This window comes from Chelonia mydas, chromosome 11, assembly GCF_015237465.2.
Source record: "Chelonia mydas isolate rCheMyd1 chromosome 11, rCheMyd1.pri.v2, whole genome shotgun sequence".
Classification (NCBI taxonomy): domain Eukaryota; kingdom Metazoa; phylum Chordata; order Testudines; family Cheloniidae; genus Chelonia; species Chelonia mydas.
The window spans coordinates 31,136,536-31,156,946 of record NC_051251.2 but is presented as its reverse complement, the minus strand read 5'-3'; the positions used below and the strand labels follow the sequence as shown (position 1 = coordinate 31,156,946).

Sequence of the window (20,411 nt, the reverse complement as noted above, 5' to 3'; positions counted from 1 at the left end):
CCAAGTGTCCTTGTGAAGCAGACATCAGGCTGGATGAACATGTATCTTCCTTGGGGGCAAGTGCTAGGTCTGTCATAAAATTATGTTTCTGCCCTGTTCTCCACAGTTTTTTCTGGGATAAGTCTGCCCAGGGACTGTTAACAAGAGTTAACATTATGCAGTATCCATCTACCAAGTACAAATATGTTAGTTGACAAACTTGTGGCTTTCCGTAGGGCTCAGCATCCCTACTGTCCTTTTTTCTGCATTTATTATTTAGGTTTGCCTATCTACGTTGCTCAGGGATATGAAAAAAATCACACTCCTGAACACTGTAGTTAAGGCAAGGTGTAGATGTGACTAGATGGAATTCTTCCATCGACTAGCTACCAGAGCTTGGGTTTACATAAAATGGATGGGGGGGAAACCCTTACATAAACGTAGGAAGTGTCTACGCTATGGTACTACAGTGGCATAGTTGTGGCGAATCCTGTAATGTAGACTGCCTTTGGGGGTTTGGCTAGACCAGTGGTTCCCAAACTGGGGTGCGTGAAATATTACAGGGGGTTCTCGGGGGGAAAAAATTCCCTAATGGTGGAAAGAGCTGTCCGTAGGGACCCTGGGCAGCACGGGACCAGCAGCCTGGAGCCCCTGGACTTCCAAGAGCTAAGCAGATCAAAGCAATCATATCTATCACACTGAGGAGATTTAAACATCAAGACTCCTTATAAGAAATGGAAAGGGAGGTGGATTTTTTTTTTTGCTGTTTTTAAAATTAAATAGGCAAGTATTGTGTTTTAAAATTATTATGAAGAACAAGTTTAAGCTTTGTTGTAACGTGAGTTATTTGCCTGGACTGCTCAAGACCTGAATGCTTGTGTAGGAGGAACTCTTTGAGTTGGCTTCTTAAATACCTTCATGCTGTTTCACATCTGATACTCTTTGATGAAATATAGAAGCCTTGTCTTATAACAGGCTTATTCAAAGTGATACAAGCTACGAAAGTGAGATCTTGGAAGAGTGTTGCCTTTTTCATAATGTAATACAAATACTGTAATGATTAATAATAGTGTGTAATCATGTATTTTTTTTATATTTCCAAGATCACTACTTTTTATAACTTATACTCAGGTAAAGGAGAAAATTCCTGGAAGTATTCCTTTTGGGGGGGGGAGGGTTGTGAGACTTGACATTTTAGTGAAAGGGGTTCACAGGTTGTTAAAGTTTGCGAACCACTGGTCAAGACTGAGGAAAATTATCTACCCCATGTTGTCAAAGAACAATTTAATCTTGTACTTCTGCAAGGGGTGACTGCAAACAGCTAAACGCAGCTTGCCTTGTCTGTGCTTGTGCAAAGTGGTGATAGGTGCACGTTTTTAAATTATGTATTTTCCCAGTCTAGGCAGACCAATAGTCAGATCCTGTGGCATCAGACTCTGGACACTACTGCAACACTATCGTTCCTGTCCTGGCATATAAAAGAGGATTTGAGACGATGGCTAAGAGGGCGAGACTCAGGCCAAGTCTACTCTCAGAAATTAGGTCAGTATATCTGTCGGGTGTGAAAAATCAACACCCTGGATGGACACAGTTCAATGACCTATTCCCTGGTGTAAACAGCACCAAGCTGATGGGAGAAGTCTCCTGTTGACATAGCTACCACCTCTTGGGGAGGTTGGGTACTATGCTAATGGGAGGAGGTTGGCGTAGGTAGCATCTTCAGTCAAGTGTGACAGTGGCGCTTTTAGTGTAGACGTGCCCATGTTTCTGAAGTGCTAGTTGGCACAGAGCCTAGCTACTGAATATGGCATGAGTCTGGTAGCAAGTTTGAGATCTGGGATCGGTGGCTTTTTACTTGTGTGTTTTGAGCTCCTTCTAGTGGGGAATGTTTCTCTTTTTTTTTCTTTTTTTTTTTTTTTTTACCCCATCCAGACTGAAAACAAACTTGGTTAAGAAGAAGGAAGAGGAGTCTGGTTTAGGTATTGGGGAGATGGTGGTGGGAGGAGCATGCAATCACCACTTTCTTAATAGAGTTCATTAACAACATACCTCTCTATTCTAGGCTTATTTTCTGAATTAAGAAGCTAACTGGGGTTGGTAAAGTTGTTCAAGTTAATCTGATACCTTCGGCTTCCTCCAGCCACCGCGCTGCGCTTCCCCTCTTCCCCCCCACCCCCTTTTCCTTCTACCCTGCCTCTTGCCCTCTTTGGGTGTGGGAGGAAGGGAAGTGGACCTGCTTTTGCAGACTGCTTGAGAGGAAGAGAGGGTGCTGTGATTCCTAACAGTACAAGAATTCTCCACCCTGGTGATCTAAGCAGGACCAAATGAGTGAGGAAGGGCAGATCCTTCAGCACTCTGAAGGTACAGAAAGGGGGGGTAGAGGTACTAAGGCCCTCCCTTAGGTATTTCAGTGCAGTTGGAGCCAGCTGCCATACTCCTCTGGGGTCAGACATTTCTTGCTTTGGCTATGAACCTTAGTAGCTTGTTAAAAGGCAAACTGCAGAGGAGGGTCCAAGAGGCAGGCAGATCAGGCACTCGTTCTTCTAATTGGAGGTCCTTTTTTTTTTTTTTTTTTTTTTTTTTTTTTGACTGGCAAGTATCCTGCAGCTAGTGAAGCAGGTGAGTAGCTGCTGCTGGTTGTACAAATGAACAGGAGACTACGAATGGCTCTCTTTTTGAAGTCATGCAAGCTGCTGATCAGCAGTAGGGGGAGAAGTCGGGGGTTTCACTTACCTCAGCAAACCGTCAAATCCTGTGCTAGATCAGTGGTTCTCAAACGTGTACTGGTGACCCCTTTCACATAGCAAGCCTCTGAGTGTGACTCCTCTTCTCTTCAAACCCCCCCCCCCCCCCCAAATTAAAACCACTTTTAAAATTATATTTAACACCATTATAAATGCTGGAGGCAAAGCTGCATTTGGGGTGGAGGTTGACCGCTTGTGACCTGCCATGTAATAACCTTGTGACTCCCTGAGGAGTCCTGACCCCCAGTTTCAGAACCCCTGGTCTAGATGATCCTCTGAACACTAGCTTAAGGAAGGCATATAGTTACCTTCAGCAGAATAAGCTGTGGGTGTACTGATCTTCCTGGCCACTTCTCACTAGGGAAACTTCTCAAAAATTGTCTTTGGCTTCCTTTCCATTTAAGAGTCTTGTTCTTTAGTCTCATGGAACAGATCCTGAAGCTATATGTAGCTTCTTGTTGGTGTTTCCAGTTACTCTGTCTTGGTTGTAGTGGGATCCTCTTTCCCATGTTGTACAAGCTTGAACATGAAACTCTCAAGGATTTGAAAGTTCCACAAACCATAGCTTAGACACGATTGTTTTAAAGTCCCTGTTTTCTTTGTTTTTGTCAGAGGCACAGTTGGTATGTCTAGCAATCCATTCCTTGATATCAGTTGTTATGGCAGATATGGCTGTGTGCTACCTATACTGTTGGGATTAGATCATTCTCTCCAATTTCAACTAATACTGAATAGAAATGGAAGGCAGAAGAGAGGCATGAGGGTCCCTAGGAAACAATTGTGAAATTAAAAAAACTGCACATGTATTACTCTTTTCAGAACAGACTGTGCTATTTAGAGTTCTTCACTGAATTATGAGACAATTTTACTGAAGCTTTTTTATGTGGGTGTGCTGGAACTACTAGATTGTTTTAAGACTGAAATTTTTTTCTGTTAATTTTTTTTCCATGTAAATTAGAAGCTTAAAATATTGGGTGCTGGTAGAATTCTCACTTTACCATTAAAATTATCAATAAGACACAAGATAAGCCACTAATGGAAGTATTAGTTTGGCAATAAAACTGGCAAATACAAAAAGAGAGTAGATCAGATACTTTTTTTGGAATTGCAGATTTTTACCAGAATATATATTCTCTTCCTCACTATGCAGATGGAGGATTATTTCCTGTGTTAAGCATTTGGGAAGGGCTGATCAGATGATACATATATTACTTAACTGAGTCATGTGTTTAAGAAGCTGCAAGTCTTACTGGAACTGTCTCCTGTTACAATTTATTGAGTGTCTGGACTGTGGTCACTTAAATACCTGATCATCGGTTTAAGTAAGGATAATTCTACAAAAGGATGATGTGGAGCATAGCAATGGAATAATTGGTGCCTTGTATGTATGTATGTAGCATGGGTGATATTCTGGCCCCTCTGAATGGCAAATCTGCTAATGACTTCACTAGGCTCAGGATTTTACCATATGGAATTATATTTCTTTGGGTATAAAAGCAGTTATACATGAGCACTAATCCAGGTCCTTCACTTCAAAAACTACCGTGGGTGACTGAGTTACATTGGGGTAGGGCCTCCAACATTGCTAAAACAGACTGGTTTTGGTTGTGTGGACAAGACCAAACTCTCTGTTGATCATGCTACAGCCTGAGACCTGACAAGGGTGCAGTATGATTTGGTAGCATGTTACTGGGGCCATTGGTCTCGTAAAATGGTTGTATTGTAGGTGGGTCCTTATTCTCTCCCATCTTACCTAAACAAAATTTACAGCTTGTAGTTCACTAGACAGGGTACTAAATTGGGCAGTTCATATCTAATGTGAGAATCAGACCATAATTCCAGAATAAAGAACTTGCTTTAATTTTACTTTAAACTTTCTTACCCTGTAACTTTAGCCATACATCAGATGTAGTATTAGAGTCATTTGAAAAAAAAAATGTTTTGTTAGATTTGTTAAGTAAAATATTGCTTGTGGTTTTGACAAATGATTACAGTGGAAGAATACACGAAAGCTGTTGAAGTATACACTGAAAGAAAATACCTCCTGTGAAGCTGTTTGTAGTGATTTAGGGTATTCTTAGGGGTGCTGTATTAACTGATGTAAAATAATAGGCAGCATAAGGTATGCCTAAATTAATCAACTATAACAAAAGTATTCTAGATTTCTTTTGTATAATTTTTTTTTTCATACAGCTAAAATTTTTGTCCAGACCCATATCCTTTCACTGAGCATTATCTAAGCACAGTTTTTTGTACTGCTCCATCATTGCTGCTTGCCCCATGGTATAAAATTATATCTGTTACAGAGGTGCTTACTCTTGTATAACTAATGGGAATAGCTCAAATAGGCTGATCCCTAGGGTAAAGAAGAAATGCTTGTAACCTGGAATAAACATGGGGGTTGCCTCTCTAGCTTCTCCTAAGGGTATGTCTTCACTGCAGAGTTCACCTGGGCTCTTACCTAGATGTTACCCCGACTACTCTCCCATCCACACACATACAGCCCCCTCACCCAAGTTCAGTGGTGCTTTCAAACTAGGCTAGCTGGCTTGTCTGGAGGTATGGGTTAGAGCGCAGGTGCCACTTTACTCGGGCTAGTCACGTCAGTGCTGATAGTCTTCCAATGCTTTCCCACAATTCCCCCTTGGGACCATAAGTTCTCCCAGTTCACCCGGGAAGAATCAGAGTGGCTCAACTGACTGCAGGACAAAGAACCATGGGATGTGTCCCCAGAAATGCTAGCAACACACACAGTGCAGCACCAGTGAGGATGCAGTAACTCATGTAAGGGGTTTGCAATGTTGCTGTTCATATCCAGACTTGCCTAACTCAGGTACTGCTCACCTGGGCTATCTCTGGCAGGGAAGATATCATTTAGTATCTCAAGTTCAGTCGCAATCACCAAGCAGCGTGAAGGCAAGCTCTTGGAGTTTATCTATTAGTTTCCCATTTTCTATCACATCAGGTGCTGCTTTCAAGGCCTTTCACAGCTCTGAATAACTGCTCTCATATATTGTCCCTCCAACTTCAGCCCTGACTATCCCTACCCCTTTTTTTGCATTTGTGTTTGCTAGCTAGCCTTTTTATTTTTAAACCTCTAGTTAACAACTTTGTCAGTGAACTTGAGATACTTGGTTCATTTGTGAAGTCTGGTGTGGACGCTCCTCATGTATGTTCCAAGTTATAAATATTTGTCCTTTACTTCAGCCTGTGGTAATGCAAATTAATAACATGTTCTAACTTAACTGGTAGGATATTTGTTCCATTTTGGCTAGACTCAATGCACACATGTAAAACTCCATGTTCATACCTCTGGTAGAAAGCTGCATATAATACTCCTGGGGGAATTCTGCACCAAAACTCAGTGCACAATATTTTAAAATTCTGTATATTTTATTTATCAAAAACCACAATATAATCTCACTAGTTTCAACTATTTTGGTAATTTATTTCTAAATACCTGTCAGCAAGTATGTCTGTGACAATACAGACAACAAAAATATTCAGGAAAATGTTTTTTGACAAATAGATTCCTGACTAGGCATATCAATACAGAACTTTGAGTAATTCATTTCAATTACAATACAAAAATGTATTGCCTACACCCCTCAGCAACAGTTCAAAGGATTGGGGGAGTCAGAGGTGATGGAGGAGCTGAGGGAGAGGGAAGTAATTGCTGGGAAGGAGCTTGGGAGTGGACCTGGCAGGTAGTTGGGTGTAGGTGGGAGAAGTATGAAACTGTTTGTTTTGTTTTTTTGGGAGTGGGGATTGTTAAGGAGTTGGAGCCTCCCCCATGCAGACCCCAGCCTCTCCCATTCAGTCAGGCACATCTGCACATATCCCCATGGGCAGGGCACTGCGAGGAAGGCAGTCTCTGTCTCCTCCCTCTCCATGGCTGGCTGCTCCAGTCCATGAGCCAGCCGCCCTCTCTCCCGGTGCCACATCCACCTTTTAGTGGGCAAAAGGTGTAATTGCAGCTTCCCTTCACTTCTCCGTCAGAATCTATTATTCTGCAGGAGGAAAAAAAATCTGTAGAGGACATTAATTCTGCCCTTTAGCAGTGGTGCGGAATTCCTTCAGGAGTAATATAATTATTCTGCCAGACCTGTGCTAAAATCTGAGGCACCCAGTATGCATTCATTTTACCTCTCTTTCACTCTCACATACATATTTATTGTGTCCAAAATGACCTTCTGGAGAATGATTGATTGCATCAATGTAACCAGTTCAAAACTATGAAATAAAGCTCCCTTATGTTAAAATATCTTTCTGACAACAGTGTGGTATTTCTGTGCTTTGTGCATAAATGGTAATTTGTAGGAGAAAAGTATTTCTGACTTTTTTTAATTAGAATTAGCTCCTCAATGATAGTTCTTGGAAAATAATGTATAAAACAATGTATTACTCTAATGTAGAGTCCAAGGGTCTAAGAAAAGACTTTACTTCTCCAATGGTAGGAGAAGAAACAGCATGCAGTCCCCGGCCAAAGGACTAAACTGACTTGCAGAGTTGCCAGAGTCCTGGGCACCTGCTTGGTGAGAAGTTAAATGTGCAGGGAGATAGCAAAGCTCAGTCTTTCCTTGTTTGGTTTGGTTGCCACTCAATGTGCAGTGGCAGTTGAAAAAGCTAACAACGTTGGGAATCCATGGTATGCCCACATCTTGAAGACTGAGTGCAGATGTGGTGACCGCATCTCAAAAAAGATATATTGGATTTGGAAAAGGGCAACAAAAATGATTAGGGGTATGGAACAGCTTCTGTATGAGGAGAGATTAATAAGATTGGGACTTTTCAGTTGGGAAAAGAGATGATTTGGGGGCGATATATAGAGGCCTAAAATCATGACTGGTATGGAAAAAGCAAATATGAGAAGGAGTAAATAATACTTCCTTAACCCAAGAACTAGGGGTCACCAAATGAAATTAATAGGCAGCAAGTTTAAAACAAACAAAAGGAAGTATTTCTGCACACAACACATAGTCAACCTGTGGAACACTTTGCCAGAGGATGTGGTGAAGGCCAAGACTATAACAGGGTTCAAAAAAGAACTAGATAAATCATGGAGGACAGATCCATCAACGGCTATTAGCTGGAAATGGATTGCAGGGGATGGATCACTTGATGATTACCTGTTCTGTTCATTCCCTCTGGGGCACCTGGCATTGGCCACTGTTGGAAGACAGGATACTGGGCTATATGGACCTGTGGTCAGACCCAGTATGGCCATTCTTACGTTTAGCTTACTTTGCATGCAAAGTGCCAAAGCTAAACTAAAAAAAGCCCTCTTATACTGGAGAAAGTAAACCTCCACGCAGGAAGTTTTATCAGTAGAATTTTTTTGATTTTACAGTCACATCTTAGCCTATGCCAGTATGAGTTTCCCTGTAGATGAGCTCTGACATTGATCTGCTGTGTGACTTTGCACAAGTCACTAAGGGTCAGTCCTACATGGGGAACTTGTCCAGCATAGCTATGGTAGAATAGGCTAGTCTGGAAAAGCTCTCCATGTTGACATTCTATTCCAGAATAAAAATCACTGTTCCAGTTAATCTGCACCATAATTCCTGAATAAGTGTGTCGACGCAGGGAGCCATTCCAGAATAGTTTGTCATATGGCTATGATTGTCACTTTCCCCATGTAGACAAGCCCTTATTGTGTGTGTTTCTGTCTGTCTGCAAATTGGGGCTAGAGATGTTTTATAGTGTACTTTGAGAACTACAGATTCAGAGTGCTGTTCAGATGTGCAAAGTATTATCCTTTCTTACAAACTCTTCTTCACTCTCTGAGTAATATCTTGTTTGAATGTTCCTACTCACTTCCCCTTTTCTTCTGCAGGAGAAACTCCTGTGGGAACTTCTAAAATTAGGCAGGCTGAGTGCAGCTAATCAACGGGACCATGTATTGAGCAGTGCTTTCACACCACAGGGCTGTACTGACTCAGACAACAAGTGGTCTTGCAGTGGGTATAGTACTCAAGGGTGACTTAAAAAAAAAAAAAAGCGGGGGGCGGGGAGAGAGAAGAAAAGAAAAATCAGTGAGATTACATTTACTTGGAGACAAAACTTGCTCTACAAACACTAGAAATCAGGAGGCACTTCCCCAATATCTATAGGAGTGTTTGATGGGGTGTACCAGACCTTTGTGGTACCCTATTTTATCCCTCCTCAGGAAAGGAGCACTGAAGGTGGATCCCCCCAGAGAGACTGCATGGGAGCAGCCAATCCGAGCCCAACAGGCTCAGATAAAAGGAACTTCAGGGCCTTCTTCAGTTCAGTTCCTGGCTGGGACCAGTGGGATGAGGAAGGGTGTTCCTCTTCTCTGGACACAGGAGGGGATTGGCTGCATTTGCATAAGCTGTGGGACAGAGGACTTGAGAGTTTTAACCTAAGGTAAAGGGTAAAGATAAAGGGGGCAGGTAGGAAGTGACCCAGAGAAGTTGCAGCAACTAACTGAAGGAAGCGGTACATGGCTGCTGTTTATAGTGCCCCTGGGCTGGAACCTGGACTTCTTAGGTTCCCCTGCTGGCATAGTTACCGACGACAGGAGAAGGGGACAAGGGTGGCTTAGAAGCCTGAGCAAAGGGCTGAATTTAAAGGGCCCAGAGCCATGGCTGAAGACTGATGAGGGCAGACAACTTTTTTGGACTCTTTTACTACCCCAGAAGGGGTTCGTTTTAACTGTGACACTTAGTCAGAGGGCTGACCTCGGGGGGAGGGATAGCTCAGTGGTTTGAGCATTGGCCTGCTAAACCCAGGGTTGTGAGTTCAATCCTTGAGGGGGCCATTTAGGGATCTGGGGCAAAAACTGGGGACTGGTCCTGCTTTGAGCAGGGGGTTCGACTAGATTATCTCCTGAGGTCCCTTCCAACCCCGATATTCTATGAAAACCCACCAAACAAGGTTGACAACCTTTAGGGGGTGCAAGGAGCAGGGAAAGACATGCAGTAGGAGGCACTTGAGGTGAGTGCTCCATTTACTGGAGGCAGTTCAGCAATTAATCCTTTCTGTATTTTATTTAAAATTGAAAGCTTGTTGGTTCATGCTAAAACCCTTTGCAGTTGCTTGTGGAAAAGAATATTGTATCAGTCTTTTCTACAGTAGTGCAGTAGGAGACCTAATCATTGGCTAGAAAAGAGTGACTATGGGATGAAACATCCAAAGGGAAGAAGCTATAGGGGAAAAAAGTATGATAGATAATTTGCTTTTGAAGTGTAATAGATATTTTTTTCTCTTTTTGCAGGCTGATGGTCCATAATGATACTAGGCCCACTATAAATACAGTGAAACCCTGCTATAGCGCAATAGTTGGGGTCCAAAAAATTTGATCGCGATAAATGGGGGGTTGCTTTATAGCAGGGTTATGAAAATTTACCATTTCAAGCCTGTCAGTTTAAGTCTTGTAAAAAAAAAAAAAAAAAAAAAAAACAACGGTTATCCCAGTGTGTGTTAAACACAAAAGTAGTAATTTAATTACATGTACATGAAAGAAACATGAAATTGACTATACTAATCATTGCGCAGAGTGCAAAGTCAGTCTGGTTGCATGACTCCATAGCGTTTTTTAAGAAGTGATTGAAATTTAAAATTATCTAGTGTGGTCTGCTTATTTGCTGCGTACTGTTGGCTTCTAGCAAAGTCAAGAATGCTTCTGAGTTGGAGGATTTTGACGCTGTCCACATCTTCAGTTTCCAGCCACCTCAAACTGGCTTCTAGTTGCTTTACTGCCTCGGACACTTTTGGTGGGGGAGTTCAGGTGCCATCATCATCATTGTCATTAGCACCACTGGTTTTGGGCTCTGATGGTGCAGCTTCATTCTTCCTGCTGACATTTGCAACAATTTCGTCATCTGAGATGTGTTCCTATATGGGGCAGATGTCATCTGCTGAAAACCAGTTGAGGATATCATGATGACTGTGCTTATATTCTCTGAGTGCTTCTTTGGCTAAACGTACGTTGTCTTCAGTGAATCTTGTAAATTCAGGCTTGTCGTCGTTACCATCATCGTGTGTAGATGACTGAAAAGCTGGACCAAAACCCTTTATTCAGCGTCGTTCAAAGCAATGTGCAGAGTTAGCATCCCAGGCTTTCCTGCTGAGGTGACAGACTTCTTTCAAGTTGAGTGACATCAGTGATGTGTCGACGGAGGAGTTGTTATCCACTACCATCCGCTTGATCATTTCGTGAGGACAGTTTTGCTTAAATACCGATATGATGCCTTGGTCCAGTGGCTGGATTTCTGACGTAGCGTTCTTCGGGAGATAAGAAACTTTAATTTTGCTGTTACGACTAACAAGATTTTCCTCTGGGGGGTGGGCCGGGCAGTTATCCAGCAGGAGGAGAGCTTTTTCCTCCTGCTTGAGTTTTCACAAATGAGCCCAAATGGCTGACACACAAGTTTTATGGAACTAGTCTTCAAATATGGAACTATTCATCCATGTGTTCTTGCTGTTGGTGTATTCAAAGGGAAGGGCCTTTATATTAACATGATGAAAACATTTGCACTGCGGAGACCTCGCTTTTCCGATCATCAGAGGTCTGACTTTGTGGCTGCCAGACTTGTTGATGCAAAACAAGAGAGTGACTTGGTCCTTCCTCTGCTTAAAGCCTTCTCATTTGTGACTATCAGTCCTGGTTGCAAGGGTGCGATCGGGTAACATTTTAAAACATAAACCAGTCTTGTCGCAGTTATAAACTTGATCGGCTGTGTAGCAACCTTCCTCCAGCAACTTTTTTAAGCTCCATTGGGTAGGAATCGGCAGCATCTTTATCAGCTGAGCGGATTTCCCCAGACACAAGAACTTGGCTTATAGCGTGCCTTTTCTTGAATCTGTCCAGTCAGCCATTACTCACCTTAAATTTGGATTCATTTCCATTGGTAAGGTGATGAAATTTCTCTGCTTGAGCTTTCTGAATAGGGCCAGAAATGGAAACTCCTTCTGAGTGAGCCTGGACAAACCATTGGTACAAGGCTGAATCTAGGCTTTTGTCATTAGCAAACTTGACCTTTTTACACTGTAAACCAGTTTCCTCTTCAAGAATGCAGGGTAGGCTACGGAGCTTTTCTTTTTTCCACCCTCGCAGAGTGGACTCACTAATTCCTAGATCTCTAGCAAGCTGAGTTTGTTGTCTGCCCTTCTTTAGTTGATCCAGGGCATACAATTTCTCTTGGGCAGAAAACGACTTGCATTTGTGAACTGGAACAGAAAAATGTTTTTTAAAATATAGGAGATTAATAACAAGTTCATAGACAAACACCATAGACATGTACAACCAGAGAACTAAGTGCAATGGGCCTGCAATGGCCACGAGTCAGTTTATCCTATAAGATCAGAAGAACGCGATTTATTTATAAATGTCGTAAAAATATTCTGGCAAAATGCAAACAGTATTATGCCTTAAAGGGGAGCCAACTTATGATCGTGTTATATCCGAATTCACGTTCTCGTGGGGCGTGCTATTGCGAGGTTTCACTGTAATTTAAATTCTTGTGTCATAGTATTGGTTGAAGCCAGTTCAGTTTCTCCAGTGTAAACAAGTGCTCAATTTGGTAGAGTAGCTTTGTCTAGTCTAGGTTTCAGAGTAGCAGCTATGTTAGTCTGTATTCGCAAAAAGAAAAGGAGTACTAGTGGCACCTTAGAGACTAACCAATTTATTTGAGCATAAGCTTTTGTGAGCTACAGCTCACTTCATCGGATGCATGTCTAGTCTAGGTTCTTACATCATGCTTTGTTACTTTTAATCACTCCTGCAGTACTCAAACCTCTTTATTTTTCTTCAATCTCAAGTTTGGGCGTCAACTGTGCTACTTCAGTGGCTTATTGTGCACCTTATGTCAAGTTAATGCAATAAAATAGGAATGTAGCTTAATGGATAAGAAAGGGAATGCAATGTTGAGGTTCAGAATAACTTGCTTGCCTTTCACACACAGTATTTATTCGTTTGATTATTAGGTTATTAAACTTGTAAGAAAAACTAATGTTGTTCTGTGAGGTTTCCCTCTTTCATTCCTTGACTCTTTTGTGGCTTTATGCAAATAAGTTACATATTTAAGGTAAAGTTTTGGTGTCTTTGCATTTATTGCCATTTCTCATAAAGCAACTTGGGGGTTTGCCCAGGCCTGTTAGAATTTAAATAGTTTTGGCTTATCTTTGAAATTAGGCTCTGAGCAGTGGAGTGGATGGGGTTGGAAGGGGTGGGTTAATAGCTAGCTGTTCTGCAAGGTTGGGTAACATGGCTGTAGCACATCAGTGAACGAAGTAGATGAGGGCAGGAGAAAAACTTAATTTGCACATTTTGGAGAACAGCAGGATTGCCAGGTCATTATTTTATTGTGAATTTTGTGGTATTTATGCTCTTTTCTCGCCGCCCCCCCCCCCCCCCCCCCCCCCCCCCCCCCCCCCCCCCCCCCCCCCCCCCCCCCAACGCAACTGCTGGAATTGAGAGATTTATTTCTTAAAAGTAGATTTTTAGTCCTCTTGGTAAAGAAAAGCTGGGAAACACGAAGCAAGCGACCCTAAGGCCCAGTAACCAGAAAACAAATTAAAAATACTCAAAATGTATTAAAAAGATCTCATGACTTTTGGGGCCCAACTCATGATTTTCTTTCATGCTTGGATTTGGAATTTGGCAATACCAAGAGTTTGCTGTTTGGTACCAAATGTCTTATTTAGATACTCCCACCCTAAGCTATAACTGCACACAGGCATGGTTAGAGACATTTATGTTTTAACTGGTTTCTTTTTTATTATTGCAAGTGTGGAGGGGCAGAAAGTTACTACAGAACAATGTTAAGGGGCTGAAGGCTAATGTGAAAGCTGTGATGTCCTGCCCACACAAACCTGGGGAAGGGGAAGAGGGTCCCTGTCTAACTGTACTTGCACATGGTTAACTATTGAGTGAGCCTGGCTCTTAAGCTTTGCTTATGCTACAATTATAATAGAGCTGGGGGACCCTGATCAGGTTTTAGCATAAACCTCGCCAAAACGCATAGAGTAGATGGGCTCAGTGTCTAGCATAAAGTCTGATTAAAGACACATGATAAATGGCTCTATTTTGCAACCTGTTTAGGGGTCAGCTCTTAACTGTCCCTTCTGCATTATGGGTGCTACAGCAGCTCAGCTGCAGCACCATAGTATAGGTGCACACCACAGTGACCAAAGAAGTTTTTCCATTGCTGCAGTAACTCTACCTCCCTGACCAAAGCTAGCTAAAAGCATTCTTCCATCAACCTAGCTGCATCTAGGCTGGCATAGCTGTTGTGCTTAGGGTGTGGATTCTTCACACCCTTGAGCACCGTAGTTATGTCGACTTAACTCATAGTTACAGTTGTAGTATAGCAGTGGCCTCAGTCTCCTTCTATAGACTGTCCTAACAACCACCCTGTGCAGGTTAGGGAACTGCAGTAGGTTGGTATCGCAGAGCGTGCAGGACTTTGGGATCTGCTAAAATTCTTACGTGATAATTGAGTGTGCACAGAAATGATTTTTTCCCCTGATTATCTATAGATGTTGATCCTTTTTTCAGAGAGGTTGTTTAAAGCTTCTCCTTTCAGTTACACTGCCTATTAAAACCCACTAATCCCAGTTAATATTAAAAATAGTGTTGATCACAAGTTGGTAAAGTTTTATAAACTTTACCGGAAATGTCCTTGGCGTTACACCTTAGGGTTTGTTTACACTGCTGCTTATGGTGATGTAATTTCCATCATTTGGGCGGGGAGGGACCTTTTTACACCCCTGAGTGATGTAAATTAATAGACTTAGGGCTTGTCTACACTTACATTTTATAGCGCTCTAACTTGCTGGCTCAGGGGTGTGAAAAATCACCCCGCTGACTGCAGCAAGTCTGAGCGCTTTAAAGGTGGAGGTGGATTACCAGGAGCACTGGGAGAGCTCTCTCCCAGCGCTCACGCAGGACCACACTTCAAAGTTTCCAGTGTAGCCATGTTCTTAAAAAGCAGTGTGGACACCGCCTTATGTCAGTGGGAAATGTTGTCCCACCAACATAGCTTCTGCCTCTTGTTGAGGTGGAGTAATTATGCTGACAGGAGAGCGCTTTCCCATTGGCATAGCACAGGGGTTCTCAAACTGTGGGTCGGGACCCCTCGGGGTCACGATGTTATTACATGGGGGGTCGTGAGCTGTCAACCTTCACCCTAAACCCCCCTTTGCCTCCAGCATTTATAATGGTGTTAAATATATTTAAAAAAACTTAATTTATAAGGGGGGGGTAACACTCACTTGCTATGTGAAAGGGGTCACCAGTAAAAAAAATTTGAGAGCCACTGGCCTAGCACATCAGTGCAGCTGTGCCAATGTAGCAAGAAAAAGTAGTGTAGATTTTACGTTAACTTCCCTAAAGTTATTTCTTCACTTTTAGTAACAACATGAAACATACAGAATGTTTAATGTTAATTTACAGTCCTTTGCCTTACAGTAGACTAACGATCAAGTAAATTACTTGATAAACACCGAAAGAAAGCCGGGGAACTTTCGTAGTTAACAAGGAATTGTCGGTTACTTTAATAATATCAGTAATAAAGTAAAATAGATGTTCTTGTACAGTATACTGAAATATTTCTTCACACAGTTTTGAAGTACATATAATGGCAAACCTTGTGTGAAAGAGGCTACTGGTTCTGTTGTTCTTAAACAATCCTCTTCAAAAATTTAGTCTCCTATACTTGGGATTAAGCATAAACAATAGACTGTGTGCTGTATAAACATTCTTCATATAAATCATGGAAAATCAGTGTTAAAGAAATATTAAAAGGTTGATTTAACTCTGATTGCTTTGTAGTTTAAGTTTAAAATTAATCCTTAGTTCATATCACAAATTTCTAGGAAAACAGATGATTATTCTGATCAGTTTTGACACATGGGATTTTAACCCCTTAATTGACTGACCCACAGAGACTTTTAAAAGTAACTTACCCTGACTGTATCTCTTTACTTAAATTTTGAAATGTTGAAATCATTTTAATGGTGAAGAATAAAGTAAGTTTACATGCTCGCCGCACTGTATATTCTGTTCACTTTCTGGTTTTCACATGCTACCATAGTACTACAATGGTTTGATTGGAAGGAAATATGGGGAATTGTTTAACTACTATTACCAGGAGAACCAAACTGTTCATTAAGTATAAATGTGAAACCTATTCCAGAAACATTATTTTTAAGAAGGCTGGGTAAAGTTTAGAATAGTGTTTGCTAAACTTTTAAATTTGATTTAATCTTTCTCTGAATCAGCTTAATTTTGACATTACTAATAAGAGATGTTCTCAAAGTTAGCTGCCTTAATACTTCAAATAAAGTCTACTCTGTATTTCCTTTTCTTTGCCTAATTCACTTCAGCTGTACTATAGAGCAGTGGTTCTCAACCTTTCCAGACTATTGTACTCCTATCAGGAGTCTGATTTGTCTTGCATACCCTCAGGTTTCACCTCACTTAAAAACTATTTGCTTACAAAATCAGACATAAAAATACAAAAGTATCACAATACACTGTTACTGAAAAATTGCTTACTTTCTCATTTTTACCATGATAAAATAGATCAATTGGAATATAAATATTGTACTTTTCAGTGTATATAGAGCAGTATAAACAAGTCATTGTCTGAAATTTTAGTTCGTACTGACTTTACTAATGTTTTTTATGTAGCCTGTTGTAAAACTAGGCAAATATCTAGAGGAGTTGGTGTGCCCCCAGCAGACCTCTGCCTGCCCCCAAGGGTTACGTGCAGTGGTGAGCTGGAGCCGGTTCGCACGAACCGGTTGTTAAATTTTGAAGCAGTTTTAGAACTGGTTGTTAACCCGCTTCCCTGCAGGGGGCGCTGAGGCTTTGATGGGCTCCGGCTGAGAAGTGATGTAATTCCTCCTCTGGCCGCCGGGGGCGCTGTGCTGCGGGAGCCATGTGGGCTGCCGCCTGGCCCTGGGGCTCCCGCTGCTGCCTGGTGGGTCCCTGGCTGCTCTGCTGGGCCTGGGCTGCATCCTGCTGCTCGGGCTGCTCCGAGCCGCTTTCCCTGTGAGTACCCACCACCCTGCCTGCAGCCAGCCCCTGTCTCCAGCCCCTGCCGCGCGCACCCCCCTGCCCGAAGCTAGCCAGCCCCACACCCCCTGTCTCCAGCCAACCCCGCACCCCCCTGCCCTGCCTGCAGCCAGCCCCTACCTCCCCTTGCCTGTCAGCCCCTGCCCTGCCTCCAGCCAGCCCCACACCCCCTTGCCTCCAGCCAATCCCGCACCCTCCTGTCTCCAGCCAGCTCCGCACCCCCTGCCTCCAGCTAGCCCTGCCCCACGCCCCTGTCTGCAGCTGGCCCCACGTCCACTGGTGCCCTGCAGTTTCCAGGGCAGTAACCCTGCGCACCTGCTTCAATGAGGGGGGCAGGGAGCAGCTGGGACCCACACATGTGCACACCCTAGGGTGACCAGACAGCAAGTTTGAAAAATCAGGACAGGGGATGGGGAGTAAGAGGACCCTAAAAAGAGAGAGACTCCAAAATCGGGACTGTCCCTATAAAATCTGGACATCTGGTCACCCTAGCACACCCCCAGGGAGTGGCGGGGACCCACACATGTGAAACGGAGCTCATTTCTAGTTCAGGCCCATCTTTTTAAAAAAGAACTTACATCCGTATTTTCCTGGACATGTCATACTTTTTGGTTCTTAAATCGCCGTTCCGGGATTTTTAAAATCTTTAAATTTTAAGAATTCCTCCCTCCTGGGAAAATACGGACGTATGGTAACCCTACTGGTACAAAAATATATATATACTGTGGCACATCCCATAAATCAGAACTTTTTATAGGGAACTGGTTGTTAAGATTTTGGCAGCTCATCGCTGGGTACGTGTACCCCTGGTTGAGAACCAGTGCTATAGAGAAGTGCCCCTTCAGTGCTCCACTGGTTGACCAACACCTGGCTCTGTACCCTATTCAAGTAAAGTGGCTACAGCAGAGGGAATCAAAAAGAATGTTGCTCCCTCCATGGCAAATTGATGTTGCACTAATTTGTGCAAAGTGCCCCCCAGTGCAATGGTAAGAGATGTATTAGAAATGTGTGCAGTGGGTGACATTCTATTCTAAATGGGCACTGCTGCTGTTCACTTTATTTTGATCATTCCTGCGCTACCCTGACCTGAGTAAAAATTCTTCAGATAAATAAGCAAATAAAACCTATGAGTCTATATAGTCCACTTACTCTTACTAGCATCAAAAGAAAATACAGGCTCTGAATCTGAATTTTACACATTTCATTTTATGAAAATGATCAGGTGCATGAAGTGCTGAGCTATGATGGGTTAAAATGCCACTTAAGGTACAGCTCCCCGACCCTGGATGCTGCTGCAGCAACAGGCAGGGACTGTAAAAGCCTGGAACCATCTGGTGGAGCATTCCCGCTAGTATAGGCATTATGTAAGGTCAGCTTATGTAGTCAGCAGCTGTCCTATGAAGCTTTCCCTGTCAAGCCCTGGTGTAGGGGGAAGACTGACTGGGGTGGGAATGTAACGTTTAGCACTATGAGGATTCTGGGCCCTGTTGCTGCCCTCATGTAGGTCATGTTGAGCTTCCATAGCTTAAGCAGGGATCATTTTAGCTCTTGGAGTAGACCAGAATGGGGAGAGCCCAGAGGTGGTACAAAGGTACAAAAGTGGCATAAAGCCACCTTTTTATTCCCACCTTCCCCTGGGCTGAAAGGTTGGTACTCTGCCTCTGAGAGGTGCGACTACAACTCGTACAGACGTACCTAGCTAGCTCAATAGCTCAAATAACAATTGCATGAAGCTGTGGCAGCACAAGCAAGCCACTTGAGTACATAATCAGGGTCCTGGGTGGGTTCGCACAGCTCCTTTGCTGCAGCATCACTGCTACTGTTACTTGGGTATGTCTACCCAGGCTGCAGTCAACTTCTGATTGCAGTATATACAACCCTGTAAGGCTCGGTGACGAATCTCCCGAGCTTGTGCTTGTTAACGCCTTAGTAGTTTCGCTGGTGGGAATGCTAATACGCAGACAGCTGTTGGCATTTAAGTAAATACAGTCTAGACTTGCTCTGAGACAGATTGCACAATGTGGTTAAAATGCTGGAGACCAGCCTGAACTAGCACTCCCATTAACGCAGGTGCACTTGTGGTAAGGGCATAGGAAATCTTATGGAAGGAGGAGGGGACAGCAGTTGTTCTGCACTCTACCCTTTCATCCACAGCTGGGATGGGTGTAGGCTTTGTGATGCTAGGTGCAAATTAAAAGTTCAGACAGCAATATTAGGAGAAGTGAGAGGGTGAGGCAGCTAGTTGGTTGGACTCATGCCCCTTGCAGGGGGATTTGGAAGGAAGCTGACAATCACAACCCAGAAGTGTGGGACCCTTTGCAGCAACATGCTTCACACCAGCCTATGGCCTGCCCTGCCAAGATCTGTTACCAGTGTAAGATTTTATTATTTAGAGCCATACTAGCAATGTAAGTTTTTAAGCTCCTGAAATAGTAGGCATTAGAAGCTAACACTAAAAGGCTCTTCCCTTAAAAATGCAGGTGCTGTGTTGTTAATTGTTTAACATAGGTATTGGGATGTTACTTACAGGACACAGCCAGGCTGGGTCCTGTTGTGCTAGGCACTTACAAACACATCAGAAAGGACAGTTCCTACCTTTGTGTATCCCTAAACTGGTTGGCAAGTAGCCTGAATCTGATTCTGAAACACTGGGGGAAGGAGAATTATAAATTAATAGGTGAGATTTGACTTTAACTTCTTCAGGCCTGATCTTTGTCCCATTGGGACTGATGGGGAGTTTTGCACCTGACTCCTGTGGAAGTGGGATAGGGCATTAACTGGAAGGCAGTACCACTGCTTGTGTGTTTTCTGTAGTACTCACAAATAAAACAAGTAGAACAAGTTGAAACAAAGGATGAGATGGTTGCAAGATAGAGCACTTATTAATGCTGCCATGGTTGTTCAGTCTTTTTTTTGGCATCTCTTCCCAAAATTGTTAAACTATTAAGCTCCCATTATTCAGCAGATAACTTGTCATATTATTCAGCCAGCTCCCCAGGCTGGATAAAAGTTAATTAAGTAACTTATTTGATGCAGGAGTGCAGTCAATGAATAACGTTAAAAGGGAATAACTCCTTTAGTCAGCTGTAATTTTCAGCCTCTGCTTGAGAGGTCCCCATCTTTAGAATACCAGAGTCTTTCCTGACTGGCCTGAGATGCGCTGGCAGAGTTGGGTGGGATCCTACGTCTGGAAGAGCAGAGGGCGTTGCATGACACATTACGCTCTGCACTGGCAGAGCTGCATGAGTGGGGGAAACCATCAGTGAGTTCTCCTCATGCTGTAATGGATTTAGCTAGTGCTCTAAGTTCTGCAACTTCGTGTGTACCCATTTAAGAGGGATATTAAAATAAAAATGGCTACTTAAAATGCAAGGTACTTCCTAAGTAACTGTTGAATAGTGAGGAGGCTACAGGTGAAATATTTGATAGACTGTTGGGTTTCTTTGCCTTATACAACATAAAGCAGTCATTCCTTAAGCATCACAAACAGAAAAACTATGTATGTTGCCAATATCAAATTATCATTTGGGTGTATGCAGTTGTTGGTTCCCAGACTGAAGCTGGCACAAGACACTTCTTCAGGGCTCACAGTCACTGCAGAGAGGCTTTGGTAAGATAGTTGTACTATATAATGGTTGGCA

The 20,411-nt window shown here is 42.8% G+C and overlaps 1 protein-coding gene across 7 annotated transcripts in view; it reads left to right on the top strand.

Annotated features, from left to right (window-relative positions):
- The window catches only part of ACVR1 (activin A receptor type 1), a 121,922-nt gene that overhangs the window by 9,576 nt on the left and 91,935 nt on the right, over window positions 1-20,411 (top strand). For 3 of the 7 annotated variants that reach the window (XM_043525158.1, XM_043525157.1, XM_037912245.2), the window contains exon 2: window positions 1,382-1,521. The exons of 3 other annotated variants lie outside the window; for them this stretch is intronic. In XM_043525158.1, coding sequence (XP_043381093.1) covers window positions 1,475-1,521 — 47 coding nt within the window. In that variant the 5' untranslated portion in view covers window positions 1,382-1,474. Of the gene's footprint in view, window positions 1-1,376; window positions 1,522-20,411 lie in introns of all 7 variants that reach the window. One more of the 7 variants, XM_037912244.2, reaches the window with a different exon arrangement.